We start from the raw sequence: 14,761 nt of genomic DNA on the forward strand, positions 1-14,761 counted from the left end.
AATGCACGTTTGCGAATGCATGTTTTGTATTGTTAATACCTTTAATTATATATTAGTAAAAATTATAGAAGTTTGATTTTTCAAATATACACAATTGGACGAATTAAACAAGATCCCACATGAAAATAATTTTATCTTATATTACATTGATTTTTTTTTATCAAGCAAGACTTGACCCAGTGGTAAAGATTTGACCTCATGATTTCAAGTCATGGGATCAAATTCCATTGGTGGTTCTTTGGGATGAGGTTTTCCTTACCATTCCCCCAAAAAGTCTGGCCTACAAACCTAACTAGTTATACCTATACGAGGTACCAATCCAGAAAGGTCCTTCATCCTACCAACTTTAAAAAAAAACATATACATTGAATTTTTTTTAAGGATTTTCTTTGCTTATCAATAGTGCCTAAATTAGAAATGAAAAATCTAAGAACGGAGGCAATAATACTTAATATATTCACTTTTAGGTTCTTACACTTACTTGGTTTTTAAGGCTAAGTATCACATTTTCAGTTATTTCAACTTTATGCAGGAGAATTTTTTGGACAATTTTGGCCCTAGAGCTTAACAACGCCAACTTCCAAATGCAACTCACCCCCAAGAATACAGAATGTTAACATGGAACATTATGAATTATGTATGTAATTTCAAAGCAATCAAATATTCATATCACACCATGAAATACAACACCTGAATTCCCGAAGGAAAAAAATTTACACCAGGACATTAAAATTGCCCTACCTTGTCTCATAGTATGTCATTAGGAGATCGTCTCACACAGCACATCAATAGGGAGTGCCGAATGACACGCTTATCACCTTCATATTCACGGTGAAGTATCTTATTCAGAACTTTCTGTTCTATGTATAGCAGGTCATCAGCAAGCATTCACTCTTTTCGGTATAGCTTCCCATCAAATGCAATTATGCAAATGACATGTATAGCAACTCATCAACAATTGACTCCTTCCGCCATTAATGCCTTCAAAGCCGAATAATTAGTGCAATACTGCAATTGCAAATATCAGCAGTTCTTCGTACACATATGCATCAATAACCCACTTTACTGCCTGACTGTTGTGTGAGCTAAATGTAAGAAAGGTATCTGTGCCAGAGTTAAAATATTAAGATGATGCCCATTTGAAAGCCTAACACATCATGCATAAAAAATTATGACACACCATAAGATCTTACAGTAAATAAGATCCAGAGCTGAGGGATAAGATCAGGGGATCCGAATTCACACAGTACTGCTGAAAAAGAACGGGAATATCCATATAAAGCAGAAGACACTAATACTCGCAGCCCAAGATATGCAATGGTGCAAATCCGAAATGGCAATACTTTCTTCTATAAACTAGCATTGACAACCATATTTACAACAGCTCCAATAGCAACCTACAGCGGAAGGAACACATCAATAAACTAGAACCCACAGTAACATGTACACAAGCTCCAACGACACAGTAAATACCTGTGACATCATTAGATTTTATCACGAACAAGAATTTGACAGAATCACTGCTGATTCTGCTGTCTTTGTTGCTGAAAATTCTGGAGGTTTTGAGGTGCATTTTGAAGAGGTACCATATTAGCAGACTGGAGATTCTGAGAATTTTGTGACATGCTCCCAAAAGAACCTTGAGAAAGTTGCTGTTGCTGAGGTAAATTCATCATATTGCCAGGATTTGATCCCATACCATACACTGCAAAGAGAGACCGCCACCATGAATTATCTTTGCATCAGCATTCAGCGGATTGATTCTTCCCAAAAACCCAAATAAAGTGCAATGAGTCTTTTCAATGACGTGATCATACAAAAGGAAAGGAAGATCTCATACTCTGATCACTAAGCATCTGGGAAGGGTGAGTCCTTTGAGAGTTTCCACCAGCTAATGCAAACTGAAAGTGTTAAATAGGTTATTGCTAATGCATGTTAGATTTTAGTTAATAGCAAGCTCAAAACAGTACATCCACAAATAAAATTCACATAGAATTTGTTCTTAGATACCTAAGAAAAAGTAAATGGAGTACTTCATTTAATACATAAATCCGAAAGTGCAACATATACATAAGAAGATGAAATTAACTGCATAATCTTACGAGCATCACCAACAAAAAAAAATCTTACAGCCACACACACCAACAATGCAAAAAAAAAAAAAAACAAAGACAAGAAGAAGAAGAAAATATCTAACAAACATATTCAAGTGAAGAAAGTAAATATCAGCTTAAAGTACATTCTATTGGTTAATGTTTCAAATAAAGTAATATCTAGGGAGGTAAACAAGATATTTAGGTAACTAGTTACTCTTGTTGTCATCACAATAATGCCAAGTAACTATTTACTTAAAACACTTGGGAGGCAGCCAATATAGTTTGAATGTAGAGTATCATCTTCTAATTGTAAATGTCTATAAATAACTAAGCATTGTATGAACTCAAAGTGAGATATCAATATTTCCTCACGCTTTATAAATATGGCCATTAAGGCAGAATCTCCAATTATATTAGTACAAACTATTAAATATAAAGAAATTATGCATTCTTATCTCTTTGAAAAATTTCTTTACAATTTGATATACCATGTTAACAAAAATTAAATTCCAATCTTGAACAAAACAAACTTTAATCATTTGGAGCCCATCTGAAGACATCATATTTCTTAGAAGATGGTGTCGATGTTTATTCTAGTCAGTAAGATAATACTCTTCTTATTGGTAATATACACAAAGACATTTTATCAACAAAATTGAAAAAATTTCAGTAATATTTCTTCACACAAAATGATTACTTTAGAGCTGGAATATATCTTGACAAGAGATACAACATAAAGAGATAAATCAATGATATGGGTAACTTTTAGAGCTGGATGTCTTCACAAAAGATACCACACTAAATCATTCTGGTGATGACATCATTAAAAAATCTTCTGGATATAAATATCAATGGATCCATTATAAGGCAGATACATTTCCATCTAATAGCAGGTATCTCATTCAACGTACAACAGTTTCATCCTCCAAGTTACCAAATAAAAATTTACGTCAAAATCAATAGAGTTTAAGTAAATAAGATATCATTTCTCAATAACTAACCTGCATTCTTGGGAGCAAAGGTTGTGATGTCATCGTCGCGGACATATTAGACATCTGAAAAAGATATTAGAAATGTTGGATCATGAGTGATTATAACAATTCAATAATTGTAAACATCAAATTCATTGTATTTTGGGTGAATATATTAAGCAACGAATTATCACGGGAAAAACATATCCACTATAGATAAAAATAATAATATAACTTACAAAAGAATAAGTTAATTGATATAATTTCATTAAAGACTAAATTCATGTCATCTACATCGAGAAAAATTTACCAATTAAAAAAGAAGTATATAGCATACATACATTGATATAAGTATCTAAAGGAGCAAAAGACAAGTCAACGGTCCATCACATTTAGATTTCAATGTGATTAAAGTTTAAGAGAAACTCGAAATTGACAATGTGAAATAAGAATGAACCGATTATCAAGTAAAGAAATGTATTTATACATCTCTAGTAAGCTTCATAGTTACAAAATGCTAGTCCACATCATGCAAATATACGATGGGTGAAGTAATCATTAGATGCAATAATGTTCCCCGTCAATTATTCATACAATCATAGTTTTGTCACTAGAAAAACCTATCATTAGATGCAATAATGTTCCCATTAATAGTTCATACTTCATATTTTGTGACTGTTGCAACGAAAACTAAACATAATCAGTTAAATAATGTTGAGTAATTTTAAACATTATTTTATTTGTAATATTTGCAATTGTTGTTTGGTCTGTCTCACTCTTCATATTGGCTCCTTGAACCTTTGTTAAATAATTTGCTAGTTTTATGTCTCTCTTTATAGTAGATTATGGTTATGAGTAGATTTTTCTAATTAATGCTAAAGATTATTCAGCACATATTTGACATACCTACAAGAAACTAGTTACAGCTTTGCTCTACTAAGATCTCCCCCTTCAAGAAATCAAATGCCACATATTTTACCCTAGCATACACTATTTTCTAACATGATCCATAATAATCATTTTAATTTTCAGTGTAGAAATAAAGTACTCAAGAGACAACAATGATTAGTTATATTGCATAGATACACATTCTGTAACTCCACAACCCCACCCCCAACCCCCATATGTAGTTAGTTGTTCATTTATGATGCCACACTCAATCCATATGACATTCTTGTTTATCAATCATACAGTAACTTGGACCATTATTTATTTGTCATTCATTACAGCAAATTTTATCATGTAATCCTTATGTCAAGTCCATTAATTAAAGCACAGCCTAACTTGGAACATACAATTACATTAAAAAGCAGAAATTACAAGCTCGGTGATTGCCAATTTTCAAAAAGATAAATTTGACACTCATCATGTAAACAAATTAAAACAAGTAAAAACACGTCATGAAATCACAACAAAGATGCAAGGCAAAATCAAGACAAACAATTGAGAGTAAATATACTCCCTCCGTCCCCCAATAGACTTCCCATTCCAGTTTTCATGTTTGCCAATGCACCTTTTTGTATTATTAGTATCTCTAATTATATATTAGTAAAGATTATAAAAGTTTGATTTTGTAATGTACTTAATGAAACGAATCAAACAAGATCCCACATGACTATGTTTTTTCTTATGTATTGGAAAAAATTTAGAAGATTTTGTTTCCATATGAACCGTGCCAAAATTAGATGGGAAGTCACGGAGGGGGTATATTCTAATTATATAACTTCAGAAGATGTCATGTCAAAGATCAAGAAAAGGAGAAGATGTATACAGAAATCCCAAAGAGAGAAAAGCACAAAATCCTTTAAGTGGTGTCTTACATTAGCATGAACCGAGCACCTACCCAAAGAATAAGGCACACAAGGACTTAAGACACACAAATATGTGTGTGTTTGTGTGTAATGCAAACATGCAAAGAAGAGAGTAGCAAATTTGTTGAAAGACAGAGAACTAAAGACAAGATGCAATCACAGTTTCCGTTAAAGAAGAGTTGCATGTTCTACCACAGGAGCATTAGGTGAATTCTGAGCAGCATTAAATAATGCTGTATTAGCAGCTCCGGAAAATTGGCTAAGGCGATTCAGCTGGTTTCCTTGGTTTAATTGGCTTTGTCCAATTGCATGCTGCATATGTCCAGCAGGCAGCTGCCTGCCTTGATATTGTTGACTTGCTAATGATTGAGAAAATTGCATCTGATTTTGTCCTTGCAGCTGGAAAAAACATTTAAACAGATGAGAAATCTTAAAAGAATTAACCTCTCCATTCTGATATCATATCAATAAGTATAATAAAATAAACAGTGATACAGCCATAAATAAGAGTTCTTTTCTTTTAACATAAGAGAATAGTAGGCAGCAAATTTACATATGGAATTCAACAAAATTTCAAACAATATCTGATATCTCAATACCAAAGGAGCCTTAGAATCTCTGTTGCCAAACTAGGGGTACTATTTTTTTTAAGACAATAAAGTCCATTTGGACGGTGTAAAATGCAAAGAATCTGCAAACAACTGGACCTAGTAATTGTCAAATTGGCAAATGAGGACTGCTTTTGACAATCTAATAAAGCAACATAAGGGCCTGCATGCACACAAAAGAATGCAGTTCTCAGTGTATATTCAAACTAGATTAACTCAGTAGTCAATATGCAACACCGACTTCTCCCTTCCCTTCCCTACCAAAAAAGATAAAAAGAAATCCATGTATAATACTCTTATTAATCATGAAGGAAAGTGGTAAGTGGAAACTGAATCAGCAGGGGGATACTGATCATATATAGATTTAATAATAAAGATTATGTCCTTGTACAGAGAGCTATACATACACATGAGGACATATATAGGGTTGGGTTACCATGGGAACAATCCTTATATGAGAACATGAAAACACTTTGTTATAATCCTTTATAACCAATATCAAATCTATTTTAACTAAATTATAACTTTCTTTTTCCATGTGGAGCCAGTTTTCTAAAAGGATTATATTTTCACAAAAATGATTATGATATAATATGTCGAAAAAGGATTATATTTTCACTAAAATGGAATATATAAAGCACGTTGTTTTTACCGAGACACAAAGAAAATATTTTGTTGTGAATGAACAAGATATTGAGGAACTGTCTATACGTAAAATCATAATTATTGATACGGGCCTTTTCTATATAAAAGGGTATGTATATATATACACACACGCGCACACTATGTGAACCACCCTAATGGTGCAAACCATCCTTATGTAGGAGCCACCTTTCTAAGGCAGTTTTTGAGATTTGAGTGTATTTTTAAAGTGTTTCATATTACATTTCAAATATCGTTAAACAGAATGTTGAATGTTTGAGATTGTATGTTATTATCAAGTTTCATGTCATTTCTATGAGTGTTACTTTTCAAATGTTCTGTGTCATTCTCAAGAGTTCTGCGTCATTTTATAAGTGTCATTTTTCATGTACTCTGTCAGTTTTATAAGTGTTTGTTAAACTAGTTCGCAGTTTCACACCATAAGGATGATGTGCATCAAGGGAGCGGGTCGCACAAGCTAAAGTAAAGATTGCATAAAGGATACCGTTGGGAACTTCTGCTGAGCCTGAGTTTGCATATCATGTAGTTGTGGCAGTTGGTTCTGCAAGAAAATCATCGAATAATTTAGTTAAAACAGGCCATAAATTAAGTGCAGATATCCTCACTCTTCACTCAAGGATATGTAGAGTAGTAGCTATCCCCATCCCACACACCCTCCACCAACCAAAAGTAAAGATCCAGGTCCCTTGTATCTTCTTCTCTTTATTGCAGCACTGTCAGAAGCAAACAGAGGCAAGATAGAAGAGAGAAACAAATACAAAGCACTGAAGGGAAGATCAGAACTAGAAAGGAAATATCCAAGTATTATTCCCTGTTAACAACGGTGTAAGGAAAGCTTCTCCCTCATCCTGAACATCAAATGGAACTACAACCCGCATAAATGATGACATGCAGTAACTTTGAATCAACAAAGGGATGCTAAAAAGGGTAAAGCAGCACTAAAGCTCCAATGAAGATGATCTGGGGGAGACCTTGCAAACCAACCAATACCCAGCCTGCATCAGGGACCCAGATAAACCCTCCTATGCTTAAAGGCAAGTCCAAATCACACATCTTCAAAATACAAGAGAAGAACTTGATAAAGTCGATTTAAACAAGCAGACGAATTGGCAGGATGCAAAAGCAAACCTCCTCCACGACCTTCACTTTTACAGTTTTACTAGTGGTGCGATATAATCTTCCCCATTCACCATTAAAGGCAACAGGTCTACACAAAAATAACCTTGCATAATGGTTCAGACCTCTAAAACAATGTAAAGATGTTATAATCATCATCGACAAAGAAAATGTAATATTGTAATGTAGTAAAATTAATCCAGGAGGACCAGGACCATAGTGTTATCCAAATTCCAAAGAAACCCGTCCACATAAACCCCTTTTTTGAAATCCCACTTAAAAGCAACTATTCCCTATTATCCTCTTGATACCATGACTCAGAAACAAGAGGAAGTCATAATTCACTAAACTATCTATACGAAAAGGAAATCTTACATGGGAGTGCCACATCCAACCTTGGCTGGTACCCATTTATATTATATCACAAACACATAAAGTGTAACCTGATATTGCATGGACTTCGTTATATTAAGCAATTTTGGGACAGACCATTAACATCTATCATGTATGCTGAGTAGCAGCTTAAGATGGCGGTGAATTGCCTCTGAGTTGCAACCTATGTTGATCGGACTCCTCATTTTACATCAAGTACCCGTGTCGGATACTCGAGTAACTCGACACTCGAACATGGGTGGGACACTTGGACATTTCGTTTTAGGCCAAAAAATTGAAGAAGTTCCAAAAAATAGCCGAGTCAGACACTTGGACACGTACCCCCGTCAGTTATAGGTACCCTAGTCCTAGCAACATAGGTTGCAACTAATATGAGCAGGAAAGTGTGTTAGGATAAATGGCAAATTCTTAATACAAGATATAATATGGAACACAAATAAATTAAAATCAACAGTAAACCATAATAGAGAGGGTACAAAGACATAAACTACTGGAAACTACAGATTTGAAGCACAAGCACAAGAGATACCTGAGCCAAACCCTGCATGGTGGACTGCCTATATTGCTGCTGAGCGAGAAGTTGTTGCTGCTGAGAAGGAAGCTGCATCATTTTTCTCTGCTGTTGCAGCTGATGTTGCTGTTGGAGTGTTTGCTGCTGGGGAGAAGGTGCGTTCATCATGTTTGTACCAGACCTAGGAGAATTTGCATATGGCATTGGTGATGCTGTATTATCAAAGGAAGATGCTGCGGTAGCAGTAGAGGGTGAAGGCATTGATCTCCCAAGTTGCTGTGCCCCAGAAGCCTGCAGCAGAATTTTGTTTTCATCCAACAGAAATGAAACAGCAAATGTTGTCAATCATACATCACTCTTCAATGTAATACAGAAAAAGATATCTTTTCAATCAGGTCTAGAAGGAAAGCCAGATTCCCTCAAAGAAAAGTTTGCGCACACCCTTCATTTTGTCTGAAGTACTGGTCGGAACTGTAGATATTAATTTCCAGACAAATAGACAATAGCAATTTGCTTATCTTGAATAAGCCACTCCCAAGTTTTGAAACACGACCATTCCAACCAAGGAAAAAATACCCCGCCTATCCATGAAAACATAAACCTCATACGTCTCCAGCTCAACCAAGACTCAAGAGAATTGAGGAAAGGCTAATCCACCAATCTGTAAACTCCATGTGCTCACTTCTTCACTCTATGATTCACAACTCAAATCGACCAGCTCATCTCTTCATTATCACAATCAGAAATGAGACCACAATAACCTCTCTTTTTTTAACAAACAACCTTATAATCCCATATCAAACACCACTAATTCTACCCAAACCTAAATTCTATCCTCCAAAAAATCGCACGTTCATTACTCCATACTCCATAGCAATCCATTGGTGAAAACTCGAAACCTTATTGATGAGAAGCTGTGAGGCATGGCAATGCAAGCTGGAGCAGGGTCTCAAATCGAGTGTCACGACAGTGAGACACGAATCATTATTGCCTTGGCCAGGATTCAGGTGCAAATTACAATACCCCTTAAAACAAGGTGGAATTTGGCAGTGAATAATGTAAGGAACTAGCCTGAAGGGAAGAGGTGATATAGTCATTGTACAGTCAGTTTCTTAGGGTCACCTTAAAGAGGTAGTTAATGAGTTAGTTAGAGGGGCGAGACTGTGAGAGGGAAAAGGAGAATCATATACTCTATTAATAGAGGAGACAGAGGGAGCGAGAAACCATCAAGAATATTGTGAAGAGTTTTTTTTTAGTTACATTTTGTGATTTGGGAGAGAACAAGCTTCTCAAAAGCTTGTGTTTATCAGTACATTATTCTGTTTTCCAGAATGCTCAATCAAAATCATCTTATCCTTTATTTTTACCTTAGCTGTGTCAACACATAATAACTCCTTTTTCTTCTTTTCTATTACAATTTTAAAAAATTTCCATTAGGAAGAAGTGACACAAGAAGCAAAAGTCATAAAAATCCAAAAAAAGGAAGGGAGGAAACCAAAAGCAATTGAATGCATTTTATCCAAATACAGGGTGATATATAGCATGCCATAGATAATATTAACCTGCAACGGAGTACCCTGATTACTGTGATTGCTGGACAACATCAGAGGTGTATTCTTCGAGTACATACCTGAAAGTTAAAACCCCAAGTTTATCATTAAAGAGCCATCAAAATACAATATTAAGATGGAGATGCAGCTGAAGATCCTAAGAACAACTAATTACCAGATCCATCACCATAATTCTGTGTCCCATCACCAATGGTGAGCACATCAACAAGATGTGAAGGGAGTGGAGAAGTAGCATGCCTTTGGTCTACAGGCAACCTTAATCCTGCCCAACACAGACATCAAGCATCTCAAAAGAGGATAGCAGAAAGCTTATCAAAAGTCCTAACCAATCATAGCTAAACAATAAGTTTAGGCAGCAACAAGATCAGAAGGCAATGTCATCCATAGCCATATATCTCACCTATTACCACCCAAAGAAAAGAAGATGAGCTAGCCACATTAGATGGCCTTGCTACCAAGTCAGAAAAGCTGCGGGAAATGATGAAGTATAAAAAAGAACGATGACAAACATGCACGCACAACAGAAGGGGGGGGGGGGGGACAAGTTAATGATTGGGTGTAAGATGTAAGAATACACAATTGTTGAGCTAATAAAAGCATTTGGCTTGCATATAAAATTTGACAGTTCGAGGACTCACCTTCACCATGATTGACAGCAGCCCGAAGTAGATTTTCCTTCTCCTGAATTTTGGCAGAAAAGGCCTTGTCTAATGTTGGGACAGTGCTCAGCCTTTGGCGGGTATCCAGACCATAGGCTTTGCGGGTATCAGCTATAACTTTTTCAGCACTTTCACAGGCTGCAGCAATCATGTCAATTCTAGCCTGCCACAGTGACCAGTTATCTTTCAAAAAACTGACTTAAGGAGTTGCTTACTAAATAAGCAAAATCAAGTCACCTTAAGCTTATCAATTTGTGTAGGTACAGGCAAATGTTGCATGCCAAGAAGCAGTTGCTCTCTCTTGGAATTGTCATCCATTTCTATCTCAGGCAAGAGCTTTGATGACAGCATGACAGGGAGTACTGCATGGAAAATGACTTGTAAACATAGGGGGTCATTAAACCAATCCACAGATCAATTCCTAACATTTCTGTCTCCATATTTCAATCCTCTCTTACAAGTTCCACCACCGTTCCTCCTCCACTTAGTGTCAATTTTTTCTCTAGTTCTCCATCCATCACTTTTTTAGCCCACTCTTCTTTGGTATGGATCTCTCAAGTATGCAGATCAATTGAAGTTCAAGCCACTTTACTTTTAAGTTAATTGCTTTCTTGTTCTACTTATGCATAAGTTCCTTTTTTGGTTGAAATACCGGATACCTCAAGAAATAACTAATGAAGATCTCAAATTCTCAACATATCAATTATGAACAAAGTTCAACTTTCTCAAACAAAATTTTGACTGTACTTGGCTATATATAAAAAAATTATTTCAACGATAAAAGTATAATTAATCATACAAAAGTACAAATTAATCTGGATGAAAGCCACTTACTTGTAGCATTCTCAGCATTAACATTCCTAGGATGAACCACAAAAGCCTTTGAGACCTTCTTAATGTCTTCCACAATATTGAACAACTCCAGATTCACCATCGAAAATTGACCGACAACATCTTGCCTAGTACCACACACGAGTAATGATTGAAAGACATTTACATAAATGTACTTTTGATAATCCAGCCAGAAAAAATATCAGCTACAAATTTCATCATGTAACAAAACCCATTTATGCTTAATCTCTCTTGTCAACAAGCCTTTTTAAGCAACTTTCCTAAACAATTAGGTGTATTCAACTAGACTTATTGAAGAAACTATCACTTATATAGTTCAAAGAGAACTTCAAGACAAACATGAACCCTGGAAGGGCAGACAACTTAGCAGAAGAAGTACCTTTTTCGTAGACAACAAAATAATATAGATTGATCCAATTATATACACCATTAATATAAGTCGATTTCAAGTTCAACAAGAAATCGAAATTCCGTATCGGTTTTGGACTAACAATGGACTATATCAAATTAGTTCATTAACTCTTTGCGTTTCTCCTAAACTAAAATAAGCAGACTAGTAGCATACTTGCATATAGCTAAAATGCCGAAGCCTCTACGGAAGCACCAAGGGTTAATACTTAATAATGCTGACGTTGATGTTGCTAAGCAACTACCAGAAGTGTTACAGAATGAGATTAAATTTAAACCTCTGTCCTAATTACGTATTTTTGCTGATTCTCATAATAAGCTCATAAAATTCAAAGAAGTTGAATAAAATTAATCTCACTGTTATTAGAAGTTGAGATAATTACACTCTTACCTCCATTAACAAGCTATCATTTCCGCAACAACAAAAAAAACCAACTAAAGAGTAAGTCAGAAATGTAATATCTCCAATTTCATGTATAACTTCAGCAACAATAAGGCTATGTTTGGTAGGGCGTAAAACGTTTTCTTGGAAAACTATTTTTCCTCTATTTTCAGTTTTACATTGTTTGGTTGGCAAAAGAGCGTAAAATCATTTTCCCTTGGGGTAAAATTACTCTAACAATAACAATGATGGAAAACCATTTTTCCTTTAAAATGAAGGAAAAACTGTTTTCTTATATCTCTTATACATTCCTCTCACTACCTTATTACTTTCCCTTTCATTTTCTTTTCATTTCATCATTTTTCTTATATGGAACGAAACAACGAAAAACTAATTTTGGAATTGTGTTCTACATTGTAAATTGTTTTCCATGAAAATCATTTTACACTGAAAATGTTTTAAACCTTACCAAACGGAACCTAAGTAAAAACCCTAAATTGGATGAAATTGATGAATCGTAGATGATAATAAAGCATGAAATTGATGAACAACAAAGCGAAAAAAAAAAGAGAGAGAGATTGGACCATTTGGGGACGGCATTGGAGCGAGAAATAACGTCGAAATCTTCGAGAATGCGAGAGATGGCTTTGAAGAGACTGATAGCTCGAGTTTTGACGGATTCTAAGTTAAGTTGTTGCTGTACTGCTGGGTTTAATCGCTCCGCTACCTTGGGTGGTTGTTGCTGTTGCGACGCTGCTTGGGTTTGATCTTGGACTGCGCCCATCATTGACTCCATGCTCACCACCAGCTCACACCGGAATGCTTCAAACAAACTGATATAGAGAACACTCAGGACTCAGGAGAGTTGTGCTACTGCATAGTGTGCCTACCAGTGGCGGATCTAGAAATTCAATAATGGGGTACGAAACAATGAGCAATTAGATTCATAAAATATATAATTTTTTCGTCCCTAATTTTCGGCTATATTTTATTTTTTGGAGCTAAATTTCGCCAACTTTAACCTCAAAATACCATTAATATACAAGGAAAAAAGTATCATATGATATAAATGCTCGGATACAAGATGTGGATAAAGGTAATGAATTTGAATTCCGAAGAAAATTTGAAAGATAAATTATTGTATAAGAATTTTTTTAAAATTTGTTGTTGATATAAGTCACATAATCATGTTAATGGAATAAGATGAAAAATGGTTATTAGAAGATAAAATGATGACTTAAAAAGTACATAGAAGTGAGAAAAAAAAAATACAAAATAACCCGACAGTTTTAATATAAGTTAGCAACTTTCTATAATTCATATGGGTGTATGTATAATAAGAATTGCATATTTAACTTCTACATAAGTTATTCTTTTTACTTAGGATGACCTGAAAGAGTAAGAGGAAGAAAAAATGTTGCTAAAGAACATTTGAGAAAAAAGAAAGAAAGATTGAAAGGTAGATTACAAGAATCAAACATGCAACCTCACACTCTTTTATCAATTTCCTCTCCCTTACCACTGAAACAAACACTAATTTTGATAAAAATCTGCATGTATAAACTATATATATATATATATATCTTCTTTTCTAAATTAATGGGGGTACAGTTGTACCCATTGTACCCCCTGTGTATCCGCCCATGGTGCCTACTGAGATGTGACTTGAAGGGTAAGGGCACTGAGGCACTGAAGGGTCTTCGTAAAAGCGCGCGAGCAGGGGGTGAGCGTTCGCCAGAAAAGCGCGGGGGTTGAGGGGTTGCGAGGGGTGGGGTGGTGGGGCTGGCAGAGGTGGGGGACTAGAGTTCCCTGTGGGGGTGGGGATTGCAGGAGTGGGGTGGCTAGGTGGTGGTAGTCGTGGAGGAAAAGAAATAGAGGAGGGAGAAAAGAGAAAACCTACATTTGAAGGTTACCAACAGGTAAGGGTCCATTTTGAGCAGACACATTCTAAAGGTGGGATTATTCCAAATTTATGAAAGGTAGGATTGCTTTAGGAGGATCGCTCAAAGGTGGGATTGTTCCATCAATAAATCATTTTGTTTAAAGGAGCATTCAACTACCAAACCCACACATTTTCCAATATGTCACTTACAACAAACTATAAAGTATGAACCACCCCACCGCCTTAACTATCCCAAACAATTCATGCCTCCACGCATCCCTTTTCCCTTCAACCGCCCCTACTGGCACCGTCGCCGCCGCCACCACCACCATCGACCCTTTCCCTTCCCCTTTTTCATTAAATTGGATAATGTTTTTTCAAACAACAAAGGCGTCTGTCATGGAAGCCCTATCACCAGTTTAGGCGTCTATGAGAGATGTTTCTATTTGTGATGGAGCGCCTGTCGTGGACAAACTTGGTGGTGGGGCGTCCATGACATCCGCCTTTCTTTTTAAAAAAATCATCCAATCTGGTGAGGCGTCGGTGATGATAGTATTGGTGATGGAGGCGCAAAGTTCTTCCTTTTCTGTTCACTCACACTTATCAAACTACTCTAAGCCTAGCTCCTATAATCTACAGTAGACATTATTCTCTAGTATTAAATTACCTCAACAACTCAAAACCCTTATTTCAAAGGAAATAATATAACATAACCAGTTAATACGAATATAAGATCGAGAATAATAACACTCATATATGCGTTAAAATTAAAAGATGAAGTTGAAACAAAGATTTTCCTTAAAAAATTGAAACAAAGATTAATATAAAAGATCTCGAT

General features: G+C 35.6%; 1 protein-coding gene across 2 annotated transcripts; it reads right to left on the reverse strand.

Annotated features, from left to right (window-relative positions):
• Positions 1–613: 613 nt before the first annotated feature.
• LOC104907281 (mediator of RNA polymerase II transcription subunit 8) lies at positions 614–12,938 on the reverse strand. Of its 2 annotated transcripts, XR_008967140.1 has the most exons (14): positions 12,626–12,938; positions 11,234–11,358; positions 10,637–10,761; positions 10,379–10,562; positions 9,895–10,002; positions 9,732–9,799; positions 8,188–8,460; positions 6,634–6,690; positions 5,071–5,277; positions 3,098–3,151; positions 1,841–1,901; positions 1,474–1,705; positions 1,194–1,397; positions 614–1,104 (listed from the first exon to the last, which is right to left on the reverse strand). XR_008967140.1 is itself a non-coding variant. In XM_010696193.4 (13 exons), the coding sequence occupies exons 1-12, from the start codon at positions 12,835–12,837 to the stop codon at positions 1,518–1,520; spliced, it is 1,662 nt and encodes a 553-aa protein (XP_010694495.1). In that variant the 5' UTR covers positions 12,838–12,938; the 3' UTR covers positions 614–1,397; positions 1,474–1,517. The 2 variants fall into 2 exon arrangements, 1 of the variants encoding a protein (XP_010694495.1); XM_010696193.4 differs by having other exon boundaries at positions 614–1,397.
• Between the last annotated feature and the right edge of the window lie 1,823 nt (positions 12,939–14,761).

This window comes from Beta vulgaris, chromosome 7 (genome assembly GCF_026745355.1).
Source record: "Beta vulgaris subsp. vulgaris cultivar EL10 chromosome 7, EL10.2, whole genome shotgun sequence".
Classification (NCBI taxonomy): domain Eukaryota; kingdom Viridiplantae; phylum Streptophyta; class Magnoliopsida; order Caryophyllales; family Amaranthaceae; genus Beta; species Beta vulgaris.

Coding starts and splice junctions, on each gene's coding strand:
- LOC104907281 (XM_010696193.4), bottom strand. CDS start 12,837: ATGGAGTCAATGATGGGCGCAGTCCAAGATCAAACCCAAGCAGCGTCG. Junction 10,563..10,636: donor CACAAATTGATAAGCTTAAG/GTGACTTGATTT, acceptor TCACTGTGGCAG/GCTAGAATTGACATGATTGC. Junction 1,706..1,840: donor CCAGATGCTTAGTGATCAGA/GTATGAGATCTT, acceptor CTCTCTTTGCAG/TGTATGGTATGGGATCAAAT.